Source organism: Pyrus communis, chromosome 10 (genome assembly GCF_041283825.1).
Source record: "Pyrus communis isolate YQ-2024b chromosome 10, ASM4128382v1, whole genome shotgun sequence".
Taxonomy (NCBI): domain Eukaryota; kingdom Viridiplantae; phylum Streptophyta; class Magnoliopsida; order Rosales; family Rosaceae; genus Pyrus; species Pyrus communis.
The window spans coordinates 15,536,443-15,555,890 of NC_142574.1; the positions used below are offsets into that span (position 1 = coordinate 15,536,443).

General features: G+C 35.8%; 1 protein-coding gene across 1 annotated transcript; it reads left to right on the forward strand.

The window, feature by feature from the left end:
- The first annotated feature begins 380 nt into the window (after positions 1-380).
- Positions 381-3,518, forward strand: LOC137728190 (endo-1,4-beta-xylanase 5-like). Its single transcript, XM_088678058.1, has 8 exons — positions 381-432; positions 734-780; positions 969-1,105; positions 1,145-1,194; positions 1,380-1,546; positions 1,788-1,886; positions 2,169-2,960; positions 3,168-3,518. Exons 1-8 carry the CDS (start codon positions 381-383, stop codon positions 3,516-3,518), a joined length of 1,695 nt encoding a protein of 564 aa, XP_088534184.1.
- The last annotated feature ends 15,930 nt before the right edge of the window (positions 3,519-19,448 follow it).

Below are 19,448 nucleotides of genomic sequence, written 5' to 3' on the forward strand. Positions count from 1 at the left end.
TGTATCTATATTTGGTAATTAAAATCCCCATGATCTGTAATATATGAGAGCATCAAATGTGGGATGATGAAGAGAATTTGAACAAAAGAGGGAGCATAAGTTTGGAAAATAATCATGTAAAAAAAAGTTTAGAAATTAATATACCACATTACACAATTCTATAGTACATTATAAATACCACATAATGTTGTGTTTTGAAGATTGATTAATTGTTCTGTGGACTGCAGGGTTTCCTTCCTCCTTTTGCATTAATTGTTCAGTATTTGCTCCAAACTTTATTTTCTTCACTTGTGACATTACCATCATTCTTCCACAAAATTTGAACCATATTTTTCGATCAGGTGAGGAAGGAAGGCCGTTGGTGTTGTGAAGTGATCAAGATGTTCACAACAGCTTGCACCTTATTGCTTTCATGCATTGTTCTCTTTCTCGGTCTCTCTCTCTCTCTCTCTCTCTCTCTCTCTCTCTCTCTCTCTCTCTCTCTCTCACGCACAAGGATAAGATTGCCGAAAATATAATGCGCCAACCAAATATGGAAAAGAGAAAGATTGTTTGCATGTTATTTGAACAAAATATTCTTAATTGTACAAAAAGAAAACTGATTAAGCATTAATTAGGATGTTAATCTTGTTTATTTAGAAGCTATTTTCCTCCTTTAGTTTGGGTATCATACTGCAATCAATTTTTGTGTCGTATAAATTCTTGCTTATGTAAACCTTTACAACTGCTACAGGGCATGGAACCCACGCTTCGTCGTACAACTACTCGACAACTACAAAAGCAAGAATCAACTCCTAAACTGTCCACAATTATTATTTCTTTTGCTTCCAAAAGTTTGTCACTATAACAATTAAATTTGGAAATACATATCAGTACCAGCTTCAGCAAGTCTTTGAAACATTGTTTAAAGTTAACATAGGCCAAAAGCTGATTTTTTTGGTGCCTTTTCTATAATTTTGATCAAACAGTGCTTGGTAGAACCACTAGATCCTTTGTATGGAGGAGGAATAATAGTAAATCCAGAATTTAATCACAACACAGAAGGATGGAAAGCTTTCGGAGAAGGGAGGATAGAAGTACGAAGAACGTCAAAGCACGGAAACAGGTTCATTGTGGCACACAATAGAACACATCCATTAGACAGTTTCTCGCAGATGGTTCAAGTCGAGGAAGGGAAAATCTACAGCTTTTCTGGTAACTAGTTAAAAAGCTTTATGGAATACAATTTATGTCTCGTACGGTTTTAAGATTTGGCTACTTGTTTCTTCCGATAGTGTTCAGGTGATTTAATTACTTTTTACATGATTTTTTTAGTGATTTAATCATGTAAATCATTACATGATTCTTAATTGATTGTGCCAAACTATGAAAACTTTCAGCTTCTGTTCAAGTCAGTGAAGGAAGTGAGATTGTAGCTGTTGTTTTTAAGTTTCCCAATGGAGATAATGTACCTGGTGGCGATGTAATAGCTGAGAAAGGATGCTGGACCCTGCTAAAAGGTGGCATAGTAGCAAATTTCACAACCCCAGTTGAGATTCTATTCGAGGTATGTTGAAATTTGATTTTGACTTTAACCATCTTGTTTTGGCAACCTTTGTGTTGTATATAATCACCGCAACTGATTAGAAATTCAAAAGTTCTCCCATTTTGTTCAGGATTTTATTCATCTGATAAAACTACAAACTTAAAAAGAATCATTGCTTTCGAATTGATGCCACCGCCACCAGAAGGTCAAAATTAAATGAGTTTGCTGACTGATTATGCTTTTCATGTATCATTTCATGTAGGCTGAAAATACATCAGTTGAAATATGGATGGACAATGTCTCATTGCAACCTTTCACCAAGGATGAATGGAGATCCCATCAAGACAACAGCATCAATGAGGTAAACCCAAGCATGATGAATCACATCTATTTAACATCAAGGGCGTATACTTAGTAATAGAATCTATGGATAACACGCTAGATTGATTACAATATCATAACTTAAATAGCTAGAATCATTCCAGAATTATCAAACAGATATCTACTTAAAAATGAGTCATTTTCCCCTTCTTGGTCCGCATTATACTTACATATGAGGGGGAATTTGATCGCTTTAACGGGTTCTGTGACCATGTCATGTCATGTAATTTCATGATAATTTTGATCACTTAAATCCCTGCAGGTACGTAAGAAAAGGGTGAAGTTGCAACTAACTCAAGCAAGTAAAGCTCCTCTAAAAGGAGCTAAAGTCTCCATCAAGCAAGTCAAGTCACACTTCCCATTTGGGTGTGGAATGAACCATTTCATCCTCACAAGCCCTGATTACCAGAATTGGTTCACGTCAAGGTTCAAATGGACAACTTTCACCAATGAGATGAAGTGGTACAGCACTGAGAAAACACAAGGCCAAGAAAACTATACCATTGCAGATGACATGGTTAAATTTGCACAACAGAATGGAATTTCGATTAGAGGCCACAACGTCTTCTGGGACAATGCCAACGCCCAGCCCAACTGGGTTAAATCCCTTTCCCCCGAGGAATTACGAAAAGCAGCAGAAAAGAGAATCAACTCAGTGGTTTCTAGGTACAGAGGAAAATTGATTGCTTGGGATGTAGTGAATGAGAATCTTCATTTCAGATTCTTTGAGGACAAACTTGGCAAAAATGCTTCTGCAGAATTCTACTTCACAGCTCAACAGCTTGATCCTAGTACAGTTATGTTCATGAATGAGTATAACTCCATCGAATATAGTAAAGACACGAAAGCAGGTGCGGCCAACTATAAGAAGAAACTTGAAGAGATTTTATCGTATCCCGGAAATGCAAATCTATCAGCAGGAATAGGGCTGCAAGGCCACTTTGTTTCTGGTCAGCCAAACCTTGCTTACATGAGATCTACTATAGACATGTTAGGGGCAACAGGACTGCCAATATGGCTTACAGAAGTGGATGTGGCAAAAGACCCTAATCAGGTATTCTAATTTTTTTAAAGCGGTAAGCAACGGGGACATGTGCAAGTAGGATCGGTTACGAAATTTTAATAAAAATAGAATCGGGGCCATTTCATTGTAGGTTTAGTGTTTCTTCAGTTCTATTTGTTCGTATTTTTCCAAAAAAAAATAAAAATGGTATGACATTTTGAAATGCAGAGGTTGTACACTTGTTTAATTTGTTGGCAGGCTCAATATTTGGAAGAGATACTAAGGGAGGGATATTCTCATCCTGCGGTTAAAGGGATCATCATGTTTGTAGGTCCATTGTCAGCGGGTTTTAATGTTACCACCCTTGCAGATAACAACTTCAAAAATACTCTATCAGGAGATGTTGTGGATAAGCTGATTGCTGAGTGGAGGTCTGGGACTCAAGAAATCACAGCAAATGATCGAGGCTTTGTTGATTTTTCCTTGTTTCATGGAGATTATGAGATAACTGTAGAAGACCACATCACCAATTCTACACTTTCTTTGAACCTTAGGGTCACACAAACTGAACCACAGGAAATTGTTCGTATTGATACCCTGAAAGTCTAGCGAGCAATATCTCTACTACAACAATAATCGATTTTGAATTTTTTTTATTTTTTTTTTATTTATCAATTTACAAATAATTTACATGCAGTACTCTTAACTCTTTGTCACGATCTTCTTTCTTATACTCTTTACGCCGCTCTTCTTCTTATATACTCTTTCAAAAGTTTAAGATATGTTCGTACTCAGGCCGTTTGGAAGTACTTTTTAAATGATTGAAAGCGCTTTTAGAGAAATGTTTTTTGTTTCCAAAGGCACTTGAAGTGCTCTATGTGAGAATTGAAGAAATGCAAAGAATATTCAGAAAAGAATGCAGAGAGAATTAGAGAGAGAGCTTAAGAGTTTTTGTGAATTGTTCTTTCTTCATTAACGAGTAATTGTTTTATTACAAAGAGTCTTATTTACTAATCCACTACAAAGATTGCAAGTTAAGCTAATACAATGTGCTAGCATCATATTACAACAAACTACAATCCTAACAACCTTGATAACAACCCTCTTCATCTAATGACGCATGGCACAATCTTAACCATTGTATTCTTTTCACTTGGATCATCACTTTGATCACTAGCTTTGATATTGTTACATATTCCCTCAAGGGAACTAAGCATGAGATTGCTGCAATGTTGATAAAACAATGATGATGATAGCCCTTTGGTTAGAATGTCTGTGAATTGCTTTGCAAAAAACACATGTTGAACATGAAGATCACTTCTTATGACTCTTTCTCGAACAAAATGGTAGTCAATTTTGATGTGCTTTGACTTGGAATGAAAGACTGGATTTGTAGACAATGTTATAGCCGAGATGTTGTCACAATATAGCATTAGAGATGTGAGAAGTGGAAGATGCAAATCACAAAAGAGCTGTCTTATCCAGACAAGTTTAGATGCTGTGATAGCCAATGCCTGATACTTAGCTTCAGTATATGAGCGTGACATTGTATGTTGTTTCTTTGAGGCCTAAGATATTGGATTGGATTCCAAAAACACAACAAAAACGGAAGTAGAACTTCTGTCATTGGGATCTCTTGCCTAATATGCATCATTGTATGCCTGGAGATGAAGTGGTCCTAATTTGAAGTGAATGCCACAGTCTGAAGTACCTTTGAGATATCTAAGAATTCTTTTAACAGCTAAAACCTGTGATTCCATTAGATTGTTCATAAACTAACATGCTTGATTGATAGAAAATGTTATATCAGGTCTTGTGAAGGTAAGATATTAAAGTGCACCTACAATGCTTCTATATTGCTCAAGGCTATGATATGGTTTTCCATCATCTTTTAATAACTTGATATGGCAAGCATGGTGTAGGACAAGGTTTACAATCCTGCATATCAACTTTTTCCATTAATTCTGATATATACTTTGATTGAGACACAAAGAGCTGATGTGAAAATTATCTTGACACACAAATTAAACCCTATTTGTGACAATTGTAGTATATATGCAAGTAGGGATCGTTCTAACCGGGGATTAACTAGGGATGCTAATCTACTCTAAACTGACTTAAAAATACAAAACTAAACTTAAAAACACTTAATTAGACCTATATGACTCAAAACAAATTAAAAAGACTCAAAACAGCACAAAACAATCAAATAGACTCAAATTAGACTCTAAAGGGTGATTTGAACGAAATTTAACTAACTTAGACTCAAAACTCTAATTTGGACAGATTCAAACACTTTTCTAACTAATCTAACACACTTAATAAAATGGGGAATTGATTTGGACGAAATCAATTAAATTGGACAGATTGTAAACTAAACAGATTAGGCACTAAATTAGGTGAATTGGATGGGAAAAAGGCTAGTTAGAGGGTCTTTCTCCACACATGCACATATGTAACACAAATTGATTTCCAGATTTTATCCCTTTAAACCATGAATGACAATGTCCCAAATTAACTGTGAAAAGCACAAATTAACTTTCAGATTTTCCTAGTTTCATTGAATTGGATGGAATACGCATTGACAATCAAATTATTCTTATCAAATTCCCTACATGAACTGCATAATAGAGATAAAATCAAAGATCATTAAGCTTTTTGAAAACCCTAAGCATTGACTAGGCATTCGTAACTATGAATTGCATGATACTCTTGCCTAGAATTTACTTAATACAATCATGACTAGTGATTTTCACTACTTGTGAATATAAGTTCATAACGATTAGGTGAAATTCCCTTATATCCTAGCATCAAATTCATGCATGAAAACTAAGTATGCATCCTTAATCAACACACAAGAACAAGTTCTCAATAAATCAATTAAGTAAATCACATCCACAATTCAACAAACAAAATCTGGAGGAAATCAATTGATATAAAACATATGCCCATGGCTTTGAATTCACCTCTAACTAAGAAAAACTTAGTTACACATGTTCATAACAATTGAAAAGCAAATTAAAATAAACATGGAAACGAAACGAGGGAAGAAAAAACTCTGAAAGTCTCCAAGGGTTGCAGATTTCTTGCGGCACAAGATGGTCTTTCTCCTATGGAAGCCACGGCACTCCTTCTTCTCCCTAGGGTTTGAAGGGAAATCTATGAGATTCATGTGGGATTTCTAGTGACTAGCATGCATATACAATTCAAAATTTATATACGAAAGCAACGGAAGCATGTCATACATTTTATCAAAGCTATAGTCATGCAAATCCCCTTCAAGATGCATAGGTTTATATAAGATGCATCAAAACAAAATTTAGAAGAAGAACAAACTAGAGGTTTAGTTTTATACCTCTTGATCTAGATCTTAGACCAAGGATGGACCACCTTCAAGATCTTTGCTCCTCAAACTCCTTGAGCCTAGCCTCCTTCCTTGCTTCCTCCACTTTGTAAAGTAAGTGCTCCTAGGTTCTCTTCAAGTTTCCAAAGATATGAAAACCTCTAAAGATCCTCACCCACTTTGTAATGAGAAAGATGAAGGAATAACCAAAAGGGTGTATAGATGATTAGTTAAATCACCCCCTTGGTGGCCGGCCCTTTGTGTTCAAGAGAGAGAGCTTTTCTTTTCTCTTTTGTTGTTTTTAGAACACATAAAACCCTTATGAACTTTGTGTTATAAAGTTCCTTTTATAGACAAAAGAAACAAGTCAACATTTTGACCTATCTCTCCCTTGGTGGCCGGCCATATGTGTTTGGTTTGGGCTTTGGGCTTTTAATTATTTCAAGTCATCCAATGCTTGAATAAAAGCCCAATGGGTTTTGGCCCAATGGACCTAATTAAACCCGAACGTTTCTTTAAGCCCAAAACGATCTTTATCGCTTTTATGATTTCTTTAGACTTTCTAAATTAATCAAAACACTTAATTAATCCAATTAATTATTTCCTTCATCCATTAGTTACTCACTACAAGAGTGTATTGGTGAACAATCTTTTAGGTTCTAATTAGCAAGGCAGTGAGGTGATTGGCACCAATCCAATTGATTATCCAATCACTTAGTGAATTAAAACTTACTTTTAATTCACCTTCCTTTTGATGACTACATTTAATCATCTAGAAGAACTCACAAGCCATGAGTGACATCTAACCATATATCATGGCTACCCAAGCTAATGTAGAAGTTATTCGGAGAACCTATTCAGTTGGAATTACAATGTAATTCGATCCTTCTCTAAAACAATACTCTCAATCACATTACTAGGGTATGGATTTATAATGTCAAACCCCTAATGTGATTATTCCTTCTTATATGATTCATTTGAGACGTATAGGAACGCTTTCCTTTATTACGCTCGATACTTCGGCCGAAGATTCCTGAATCATATCTTAGAGTATTCATCCTCTCTTATCGAGGATTAGAGATTCCTTGTTGCGCATTCACTTGCCTTCATGGCTAAGTGGCTTAACCCCAACGATGCCTTGGACACTCGCGAACGGAATGACTTTAACATAATCAAAGATTAAGTACTTAACCACAAGACAACGACGATGCCTCAGGTCAAAGGATTACTTACATTATTCCAACCATTAGAGTTACTTGCTTGACATGTGAGTAGACCTCCATGCAAGTACTCTCGTTCGATTGTGTTCAGTGAACTCATTCCCTTAATGAGCACCTACATACTTGTCTTAGTGTCACTACACGAATGGGATGAGACTTTCCATCCTTCCAATTGAAGCGGACATAGTATGTACCGGTCTATGGATTGTCAGTATCCCTCCGACAATCCTATGACCAGGAACCTTTTTGGACATGATGGTTATGAGAAGAAGGTCTCTGTAATCTAACATCATTAGGTTACTTCTTCCATCGATCCATTGTCCATGGATTCACTATTTAGGACATATTTCGTTTATTGAGATAGTCCTAATTAGTATCTTTGCCTTCCGATGTATAAGAATCATCTATACATCAATTCATTGTCCTGAAAGGTTTCTTCCAAAGATTGACTTTCAGGGCATATTTCCAACAGGGTTTGCGGCACAAAAGTCTATTTCTGAATGGATGGTGAATGATGTGAATGAATGAATGAATAAATTGAAGGATGAATGGCTGCCTAGGGTGTGTAGGGGGGTGCGGCACCTTAAGTTATATATATATATATATATATATATATATATATAGCATGGTAAAAACCCTAGGAATCAGAATTAGGGTTAAACCTAGCAGATACAAGTGATTTGGGTGCCCTAGGTTGCGGCAAAGGTTTTAAAATCAAGTCCTAACCCAATTAATTTCAGATATGGACCTATACAATCCAAATCCAAGAGGAAAAGGGCCAAATAAAATCATAATCCAATCAGAAAAAGGTTTAAGAATTTCGTCCAAAATTGGGCCTTCTAGAAACTAAGTGTTTTGTGGCTGATTTTGGGTGTTCTAGAAGGCATAAAAAGGGGGAAAGGTGTGGCACCCTTTTAGGGTCAGATAAGGCTTCTAGAAATTAGGTTTTTAGGTCCACTTGCAGCTAGGATGAAGGTGGAACAAGATTAGGTTAGGATAAGATAGGATAAGGTTTGGATAAGATAAGGTTGTTAGGATAAGTTTCCATATTTCTTGCTCTTTCCTTATCTTCTTTGTCTTGAACTTTCCTTTTCTGATTTGTGGCATGTTTCTAACCTTTTTTTACTCCAAATTCGTCCATCCACCTTGCTCCATATACAAGCTATCCATAATAAGCCCAAAACTACTCTAAAATGCTCAAAATTGCCTTTTCTTGCCAACTTTGTCATTAGGACCTACAAACAAACGAAAATAGCTTAAAACACTATAATAAGTAGTAATTAGCTCACTAAATGTAAGGAAATAACATAGCTAAGTAGCATAAATATGTTCCTATCAAGAGCCTTTCTGGAGTATAACTAATTTGTAATCCCAAAAAGTAGTTCAATTGACCCAACTCTTTCATATCAAATTCTGCAGTGAGATCTTTAATGATTGTTGATTTAAGTTGTTGATTGATGCATGTTAAATTCACATCATCTACAGGTAGCAGCAATACCACAGTACCAAGTGATGAATACTTGACAAACAGAGATGGATCAACTCGTGAACTTTCAAACCCCAAATAAGAAACTTGTAAATCATTAACTCCATGATCTTAGAGCATGTTTAAGTCCAATAGAGAGACTTTTGTAACTTGCACACAAAGTTTGATGGATATTGGTCATTGATAAAACCTGGAGGCTATTCCATGTAAACTTCTTCTTGGAGAACACCATGCAGAAAGTCATTTTTGACATCCAATTGCCTAAGAGGCCATTTGAATTAAGCAACCAATGTAAGAAAACAAGCACATGGTTTAAGTTGAAACTTATCTGTGTTATATGGTTTAAGTAATGGAAAACAATCACACCCAAAGATTTTCAAGTGACTTACACCAGGAACTTGACCATATAACAACAAATAGGGAGATTTCATTTTTAAAGTAGCACAAAGCATTTGATTGATTAAATAAGTTGCAGTAGCACAAGCATAAAACTAGAATTTGGAAAGAAGATGCGCAGTTTGTAGTAGAGTGATAACAGTCTCAATAATGTGTTTGTGTTTTCTTTTTGCAAGTCCATTATGTTCTGGGGTGTATGGACAAGAAATTAGTGTATAATTCCATTATCAAGAAGATAGCTTTTAAACTTGTTGCTTATAAACTTGTTGCTTATATATTCATCACCCCCATCACTTTGAAAAACGTTCATTTTTGTGGAGAATTGAGTACAGATATGCATTGAACTGAACAAATATTGGAAACACTTCTGTTTTTTTATGTAATGGAAAAATCCATGTATATCGAGTACATTCATCTATGAAACTTACATAGTACCTAAAACCTTCAACAAATAACAAGGGGGAATGTCCCCATACATCATTGTGAATGACTTTTAAAGGTTGACAGACTTATTTGAAGAATACAAGAAAGGTAGTTTGGCAATTTTTCCTTCTAAACAAGGTGTACAAATGTTTGCAGTACTATCTTGTGATGCAAGAACTTGATTATTGTGTAATATAACAAAAATGATTGTATTTGATGGATGTCCTAGTCTTTTGTGCCACAAGGTTGTATGTACTAGCTTTGCAAGATAGCATGCATGCTTGTGAGATGATGCAGATAACAGCTGCTTTGGTATGTAAAATGGAATAGGATAATAGACATCCCTACATAACCCCTTGAGGAGTATTGTCCCTATGATCTTTTCCTGAACCCAAAAAGAAATTTCATCACATATAAACCTGCATATATTGTCTTTACAGAGTTGATAAATGGAGAGTAAATGTTGTGACAATTTTGGAACATGAAGAACATTTTTTTAACTTAGGAGTATGATTTGGAGTATGCAATTTTGAAGAACCAATGTTGGTAATAGCCAAACTTGCACCATTAGCAATGGTTATTGTGTCAGTGCCTTGATATTGGTTAGCTAGCTCAAGATTAGCAAGCTCAGATGTCAATTGACATGTAGCTCCAATGTCAACAATTCAAAATTGATGTGGTGGAGCTGAAGGGTGATGATTCACATGCATGGCACTAAGAGAAGGTGCATGAGGCCTTCCTTGATAGGCAAAATTACCTTTATGATAACATTAGATTGATGTATGCCCAAATTTCCAGTAAATCTAGCATTGAATAGGTGATGAAGAGCTATTAGAATAACATGTATACCTTTGGAAATAGTCAGCTGCAATGTATCCTCTTTTGTTATAGATTTGGCATGTTGGAATTTCAAAATGATGGTCAGGACAAGTTGATTGATAAGGTTTAAGAGTGCCAAGAATTCCAAGGTAGTTGTTTGGTGTATTGAATCTTGACCTTGAATTGTAGTTTACTTTCCCTCTACCTTCACCTCTATAACTGTTGCTTCTGTATCTACCATTGTAACCACCAGTGTAGTTATGTGGACCATTATTGTAGCCACCATTTTGATTGCCGGTGTAATAACCTTGATTGTTTGAGCTACTTGGTTGAGTAGATCCAGCCCCCAGAAGATGAACCATATGTGTTCGACTCTGTGGAACTAGAACCAAGAACTAATGCTTTCCCTTTTGAAGCTTGAGTGCTTGTTACCATTGTAGTGCCAAAAGACATGCTAAACTCCAGAGATTGATTGATAGTTGCTTCTTCAGCAAGCAACTGAGAACGAAAATCTTTAATGGAGATGCCATTTTCCCTGTCTCTGATAACACATCGAAATGTGTTGTATTCTGCAATGAGACCCTTGAGAGGAAGAACAATGATATCATCATCTTCAAAAATAACCCCAGCTACTGCAAGATGATCTCTTGCACCTTTTTTTATGTTCTGAAGCTCAGTCTTTAATTGAAAGATACTTACTTTAGTCATACATGAGAACCTTTCCTTGAGATTCACCCACATTTCATTAGAACTAGTACAACTAGGGGTGGAAAAAAATACCAAAAATCCCAAACCGTACCGAAAAAAATCTTGAAACCAAACCGAAAAAATCCCAAATCGAAAATCCCAAAAATTTTGGTACCGATCCCGAACTTTTCAGTACAGGAATCAGCACTGAAGTTAACATATATATAGTTTTAGATATTATAAGCCGTTAGATTGGTTGAGAATTAATCTCAGCAGTTCATTCAAAATGAAACCCAACCTCACCTTCACCTTTACTCTCTAACCTCTCCGCCAAACTCTCTGACCTCACCTCACCTTCACTTCCTTCCCTCCCTACTCCTATACCCCTTTCAGTTCAGACCCACAAATCTCTCTCTATCCTTCTCTCTCGACCTCCACTCTTTCACTCTCTCACCCTTACCTTCACACTACATCCAAACTCCAGCCTTCCATTTTCTTTTTGCATTTGATAACTTCCCCTGCATTCGATAATCAATACAGCCACCTCTGCTTCCTTCTACTTCTCTCTTCATTAAGGTAATATTCTTGTCTTCATCTGGTCATCTTGATGTGGTAAAGTCTGTTTGTGGCTTCAATTCGTTTTTAATTTGGGCATTTGAATTCTAAGGTTTTGGATTTGAGGGTTTTCAATTGCATTTGAAATTTGGGGTTTTTAATCATATGGTTCTTCTATAATTTGTTTATTTCCTCCTCAAAGCTAGCAGACCCGAGCTCCTTCACCTCCTCCTCGAACTTGCTCTATGAAATAGGGACTTGGATGTTATCAAGCCCTGTAGTCGAAGAGAAAAAGTGCAAATGTTTATTGTTTCATAAAGCTTTTTGCATAAGGGTTTGTGTTCCGCAATCTTCATTGAATCTAGCACTCTTCTTCAATAGTTTGTACTTTAATGACAGCAGTTGCAATTTGTGTTTCCAACAACATTGCTAGCAAGGCAAGTTTAAATAAATTCATTTTTTTTATCAGTTCACTGTATTAATTTTTCAAATTTTTAACCACGAAGCCTTCATAAAACATGGTGGATTAGATTTGTTTTATTAGCAAGAGACCAACCATATTTGAATTCTATGTTTCTTACAGTCCCCTCTCTTTCTTTACAGGCATGAAATGATTTAGGCCAATGAGTTAGGTTTCTTGCCATTCTTGCATAAGGATAGTTTTCGATGAATGTTGTAATAGCATAATGTTTTGTCGAGACTTTCTCTGAATTCGTGTGTGCATTTGCTACTTTAGCTACACTGTTTAGCTGTAAACGAAGTTTCTATGTTGTTGCGATTGTTTTGACGCATGAGCCCAAAACTATTTCGGGATTCCCGATTTGTCTCTAAATCCTGAAACTATTTCGGGATTCCCAAAAATTGGGATTCCCGAAAATTTGGTTTGGGATCGATCTTGAAATTGGGATTCCCGAAAACTTCGATTTGGGAATCGGGACAAAGGTTTCGATTCAGTATCCCATACCGAACCAGCCTTACTAATGATACAAGACATTGTAGTGGATGACAGAGTTGCAATAATGAGCTGCATAATTGTCCGATCATGCAGTTTTCAAACTTGGTAGGCATCTGTCTCCACACCTTCCACATTCGAATCATTAACAAATCTTGATGGACATTTCTTGGTGCCATCCAAAAATTCCAATATCCCATGACCTTTAACAAGTAATGTGATTTGAAAACACCATGTCAATTAGTTGGTGTCATCCAATTTTACTGTAATAGATGTTGATACTATTGGAATAAGACTAGTGCTATTGTAACCATTGTTGTAGAAAGAGAGAAATTTCTTCACTGCTATGTTTTATCAAACAGTTGATCTTCATGATTAAGAACTCTAATTTTCTTGTGAATTGGATGATTGTACTTGCCCAATTTCATCTCAGAAGGTGTACAAACTACAAACTAGAGGATTAAGAAGAGAACAGAGAAATTTTCAATGAGATTGCAGGAGCGCCGGATTATTTCTTGGCGAGGATACCATGTGAGAATTGAAGAAATGCAGAGATTATATGTAAAATAATGTAGAGAGAACTAGAGTGAGAGCTTGAGAGTATTTGTGAATTGTTCTTTCTTCATTAACAAGTAATTGTTTTACAAACAGTCTTATACACTAATCCACTACAAAGCTTTCTAGTTAATGTAATACAATATGCTAGCACCATATTACAACAAGCTACAATCCTAACAACCTTTATAACAAGCCTCTTCATCTAATGACACATGGCACATTCTTAACCATTGTATTCTTTTCACTTGGACTATCCACTGCAATGTCTTATATCATTGGTAGTACTAGTTCTACTGAAATGTAGGTGAATCTCAATGAAAGGTTCTCATCTGTGACTAAAACAAGTATCTTTCAATTAAAGATTGAGCTTCAGAACATCAAAAAAGGGTCTGATTCAATTTATAAGTATTTGCATAAGATTAAATATCTAAGAGTTCATCTTGCACTACCTGGGGTTGTTTTTAAAGATGATGATATCATCATTCTTGCTCTCAAGGGTATCACTGCATAACACAACACATTTTGATGTGTTACCAGAGGCAAAGAAAATGGCATCTCCATTAAAGATTTTTTTTCTCAGTTGCTTGCTGAAAAAACAACTATCAATCAATCTTTGAAGTCTAGTATGTCTTTTGGCACTGCAATGGTAGCAAGGATTCAAGCTTCAAAAGAGAAAACATTGGTTCTTGGTTCTAGTTCCACAAAGTCAACCACATATGGTTCATCTTCTGGGGGTGGATCTACTCAACCAAATAGCTCAAACAATCAAGGTTATTATTCTAGCAATAAAATGGTGGCTACAATAATGGTCCACAGAACTACACTGGTGGCTACAATAGTGGATACAAAAGCAACAATTACAGAGGCAAAGGCAGAGAAAAATTTAACTACAATTCAGGGTCAAGATTCAATACACCAAATAACCCTGGAATTCTTGGCACTCCTAAACCTTATCAATCAAGCTATCTTGACCATCATTCTGAAATTGCAACATGCCAAATTTGTAGCAAAAAAGGACACATTGCAGCTGACTGTTTCCAAAGGCATATAGGTTCTTCTAACAGTTCCTCATCACCTATTCAATGCCAGATTTGTTGGAAATTTTGGCATATAGCAATCCAATGTTATCGCAGAGGTAATTTTGCCTATCAAGGAAGGCTTCATGCACCTTCTCTCAAATTTCTTGTCCATACACCTCAAAAAAAAAAATGGACTTGCAAAAAAAAAAAAAAACACAGACACATTATTGAGGCTGCTATCACTTTACTACAAACTGCACATCTTCCTTCCAAATTATGGTTTTATGCTTGTGTTACTGCAACTTATTTAATCAATCGAATGTCTTGTGCTACTTTTAAAATGAAATCTCTCTATTTATTATTATATTGTCAAGTTCCTAGTATAAGTCACCTTAAAATCTTTGAATGTGCTTGTTCTCCATTACGTAAACCATATAACTTAGATAAGTTTCAACCAAAAAGCAAGATGTGCATATTTTTGGGATATGTAGGTCATTACTAAGGATTCATTTGTTTTAATCCTAAAATAAGCAGAACTTATGTGTCTAGGCATGTTCATTTTGATGAAACATAGTTTCCATATCACGCACTGGTTTCAATATTACAAAATTCATCTATGCACCCATCGATTCAAACACAGGTCACTGCATTACCAAGCATTTCATTTCAAACTCAAACACTGTCACCCTCATGTCATGAACATTCATCATTATCATTATCCTTAAATTCTATGAAGAATAACTCATCTAGAGCCTTAGATTCTTTGTCTGCATTATCATCTAGTGCCTCAGATTCCTTGCAAACAGATGCATCCAAAGCCTCAAATTCCATTCAAAACCCTGTACATGACATGATCATTCCCCACTCTCTAAGCTTAACCATATAAATCAATTCCTCAACACAGTCACCTATCCCTGTGAATCCTGATTTCCAACATGAATAGCTCACTGTTGTTCTTCTTATATCAATGAATTTGCATCCAATGCAAACAAGATAATAATAAATAAAAAAATGAAATTATCTAGAAGAAAGCTTTCTCTGCAACTATTGATTCAGTTTCACCTACATTGGAACCAATGACATTCAAGGCAACTAATAAAGTTCCAGAATGGAAATCTGCAATGCAAGAATAAATAGATGCTTCACAAGATCAAGAAGAATGCAAGAATAATGCAACAATCTAGTAGGTTGTAAGTGGGTTTACAGGATCAAGAACAATCTAGTAGGTTGTAAATAGATGCTTTTAGGCTTGATCTTGAAGGTTGATGGATGAGCAAATCTTCAAGGGCTTTTGGGCTGAAGAACGGTGATGAATGGATCTTCAAAGGCCGTCGAGACTTGATCTTGAAGAACGGTTGGGTTTCTTCAAGGGGCCGTCAGGGCTTGATCTTGAATGAACAGTTGGTTTTCTTCAAGGGCTTTTGGGCTTGATCTTAAAGAGTAGACGTGTGGATTTGTTTGTGTTGTTGATCCAAAGGGTCGTTGGGGCTTGATCTTAGGATGAACACTTTCTTCAAGGGCCGTTGGGGCTTGATCTTGAGTTGGTGGAAGTTCTTAAAGGGCCGTCGGGACTTGATCTTGAAGGAGGATTTGACGAAGAACAAAAGGGCTTTCTTAATCCTTCGAGATTTGCTTGAGAGCTTTAGAGTTTGAAGGCTTCAAGGTTTTGGTGTAATGTGAATTGGTTGATTTTTTTTTTGGATCCTTGATACCTTGATGGAGAAGCCTATTTATAAGCTTTGAGAATGAATCACCACCACAAATTTTCTTGGTGAAGTAAGTGGATGATGTAGTTGAAATGAGTGGAAGTTGTAGGTGAAGTAAGTGAATGATATAGGTGAAATGAGTGGAGGTTGTAATTTTAATGCATTGGTCAACATTTATTTTACCGAAATTTCGATGTCTACAGTTCTACTTCTGGTTTTGTTGTGTTTTTTTTTTTTTATCAAATCCCATATATTGGGCCTCAAAGAAACAACATACAGTGTCACGCTCATCTACTGAAGTTGAGTATCGGGCATTAGCTATCACAATATCTGAACCTACCTGGATAAGACAGCTCTTTTGTAATTTGCATATTCCACTTCTCACATCTCCAATGCTATATTGTGATAACATCTCGACCATAGCATTATCTACAAATCCAGTCTTTCATTCAAAGTCAAAGCACATCGAAATTGACTACCATTTTGTTCTAGAAAAAATCACAAGAGGTGATCTTCATGTTCAACATTTGTTTTCTGCAGAGCAATTCGCAGACATTCTAACCAAATGGCTATCATCATCATTGTTTTGTCAACATTGTAGCAATCTCATGCTCAGTTCCATGAAGCATGAGCTTGAGGGAGGATGTAAGGATATCAAAGCTAGTGATCCAAGTGAAAAGAATACAATGGTTAAGATTGTGCCATGTGTCATTGGATGAAGAGGGTTGTTATAAAGGTTGTTAGGATTGTAGTTTGTTGTATTATGGTGCTAGCACATTGTATTAGCTTAACTAGCAAGCTTTGTAGTGGATTAGTATATAAGACTCTTTGTAAAACAATTACTTGTTACTGAAGAAAGAACAATTCACAAAAACTCTCAAGCTCTCTTTCTAATTCTCTTTGCATTCTTTTCTGCATAATCTCTACATTTCTTCAATTCTCACATGCAAGAAGTATCAGTTATGTGCTTCTTCCAAGAAACATTTTAAGTGCTTTTTCAAGATTTACTTACATTTTTTCTAAGAATTGGTTCCAAAAATATTTTCACTAAAAATGCTTTTAACCATTTTAAAGCACTTCTAAACAAGCTCTCAATTCCATGAAAGTCAGGATGAGCCAAATAACGTCTAATGGTACGTAATCATAATCAAAATAAGAGGAATTGGATTGAGAAGGAACTAAATAAAAGGGGAGTTGGAATGGCAATGGGTTAAAATCATATTCATATTGAAGCTGTTTACCTATATTGACTGAAATCAGATTAAAAATGAAATTGCGTTTATAATTTTTTGGTTAAAAAATTATTTTATACTTTAATTAATAAAAAAAAATCAATTAATTTCCTATAAAAAACTTGCCAAACTAATCGTGTACCGCTGCTACCACACCGTAACTTTCTCTCTCTCTCTCTCACATCCAGTGTTTTGATTACAAGATTCTCTAGGGACAAACAGAGAGAGATGTTTGGGAGTGGTTGCAGTGGGTATGAGATGTGGCCTTGGACGAGTCTCTTTTGTTAAATGAAGGGCAATTGTTGGAATAATAAAAACCTAAGTGAGGACATAGTTGGTAAAATACCGATAATAGACATCCTATTCTTGGACAAAAGCATTTATGTATAAGGGTTCAGGCCCTAGACAATCCGTGTACCGCCATCAGAAAACCCTCCTTAGAGCCACTCCATACCCTTCTAGCTTAACAAACAAAGGAAATGGTGGATACTTCCACTAGTTGGGTGGAAGGTGACGACCCTAATGAAGGGAAACTTCATTCCAGATTCCACATATATCGCAAAATTCAAATAATTAATTCATCTAGTGAGTCCAAATCCTTCAAAAAGAGGAGTTGGATTATAGCATTTGTGAAGACCTCGCATGAATTTTTATTCCTCTATGTTAGGTAAACAAAGAAGTAAAGTGTAATTAGAATCCAATTTAGTATTTTATTTCAATCACAGATCCGTAAACATGCCATAAGAATCTGAAAAGAAAATATCAAAATTTCTTTGAACTCAATTAGGTGTCTGAAATATTTTTGATTTGACTAATATTTTGCAAGGATGATTTATAAGGTGCAACTTGACAAATAGACGGTTCAAATTGTTGAAGTTTGATGTGATGTGAGTCCAACAACTAATTGTATCAATAGTGGGCATTCTCGTATAATTGTATCAATGGGAGTGCTAGCAACATTTGCACTTACCATTTGGGTAATAAAATGACACGTGTTATTTGAAGAAGTAAAAAAAATAATGTGATCTTTTGTGTTAAAAATGACATTGTGTCATTGAAAACAAATGGAAAGGTCCAAAAATGCAAAGGATAACACTGGTATACTAAATTTGTAAATCAAATGATGTGTCATTTATTAAAAAAATAAGCACATTAGTTAATCTAATCATCAACAAACACATAATTTGGTTAACAAAATTTAGCTTCCCTCGTTAGCAATGGTTTGTTGTTGTCTTACTTGTGTGGCGGTGATATTACGTGTGCTCTGGTATAAGTTTGTTGCGTCTGCCTTTTTTTGACAGATTTGTACCGAAATGCTTGTGCTAGTGTGGTAGCCAATTAGGGGTTTGTCATCATTACTTTGTTTGTGCGAATTATCTCTAGTCGAATATTTGGTCACTGGAAATTGTATTCATGTGGCAACCTTTGTAATTGTTACTATTAGTAATGAAAATCGTTGTCATTTCCCGTTAAAAAATAAATAAATAAGAAAAGAAGATAAAATTTGATTTTCCTAACATTGTTATAATAGAAAAGTTGCTAACATTTTTTTATATTAAATAACAAAATATAATAAACTTGACCGTCTCCCGCTTGGAAGGCGCTAGATTAAAGGGTAAGGAACACCCACGTGGCGCCAAAGCAAACGGAGGCCACAGTAGAGAGAGATTCCTTTCTGGGTTAAACCCTTTTGAGCACAAAACCCAAACAACATCAACACCACTAGCTCTCGCTCTCGCTCGCTCTCTCTCTCTCTCTCTCTCTCTCTTTCTCTCTCTCATGCCTTCTCCGCTCGCCAAAATTAAATTTCCTTTTCCGTTTTGTTGGTGTGTATTTGAGGAAGTCGGGAGATGATAAGAATGATCAGTCGTCGGAAATTCCAAGCGGGTGGAACATTTTTCAGGTGAGAAAAGAGTAGCTTAATGAGTTATTTGGGTTTCATTTCCTTTCATAATTATACATCTGATGGAAGCATTCTCCTTGCTTTTTAGTTTGTTAAATATTGCAATTTGCACAAGTAATTGTTCCGGATACTTAAATTTCACTCCTTATATTTAGTAAATTTGAGTCCTCTCTCTGTTTCTCGATTTCCTCCGTTGTGCCGACTCGCTACGAGGCAAAGCAAAAAGTTGGAAAGATAAAA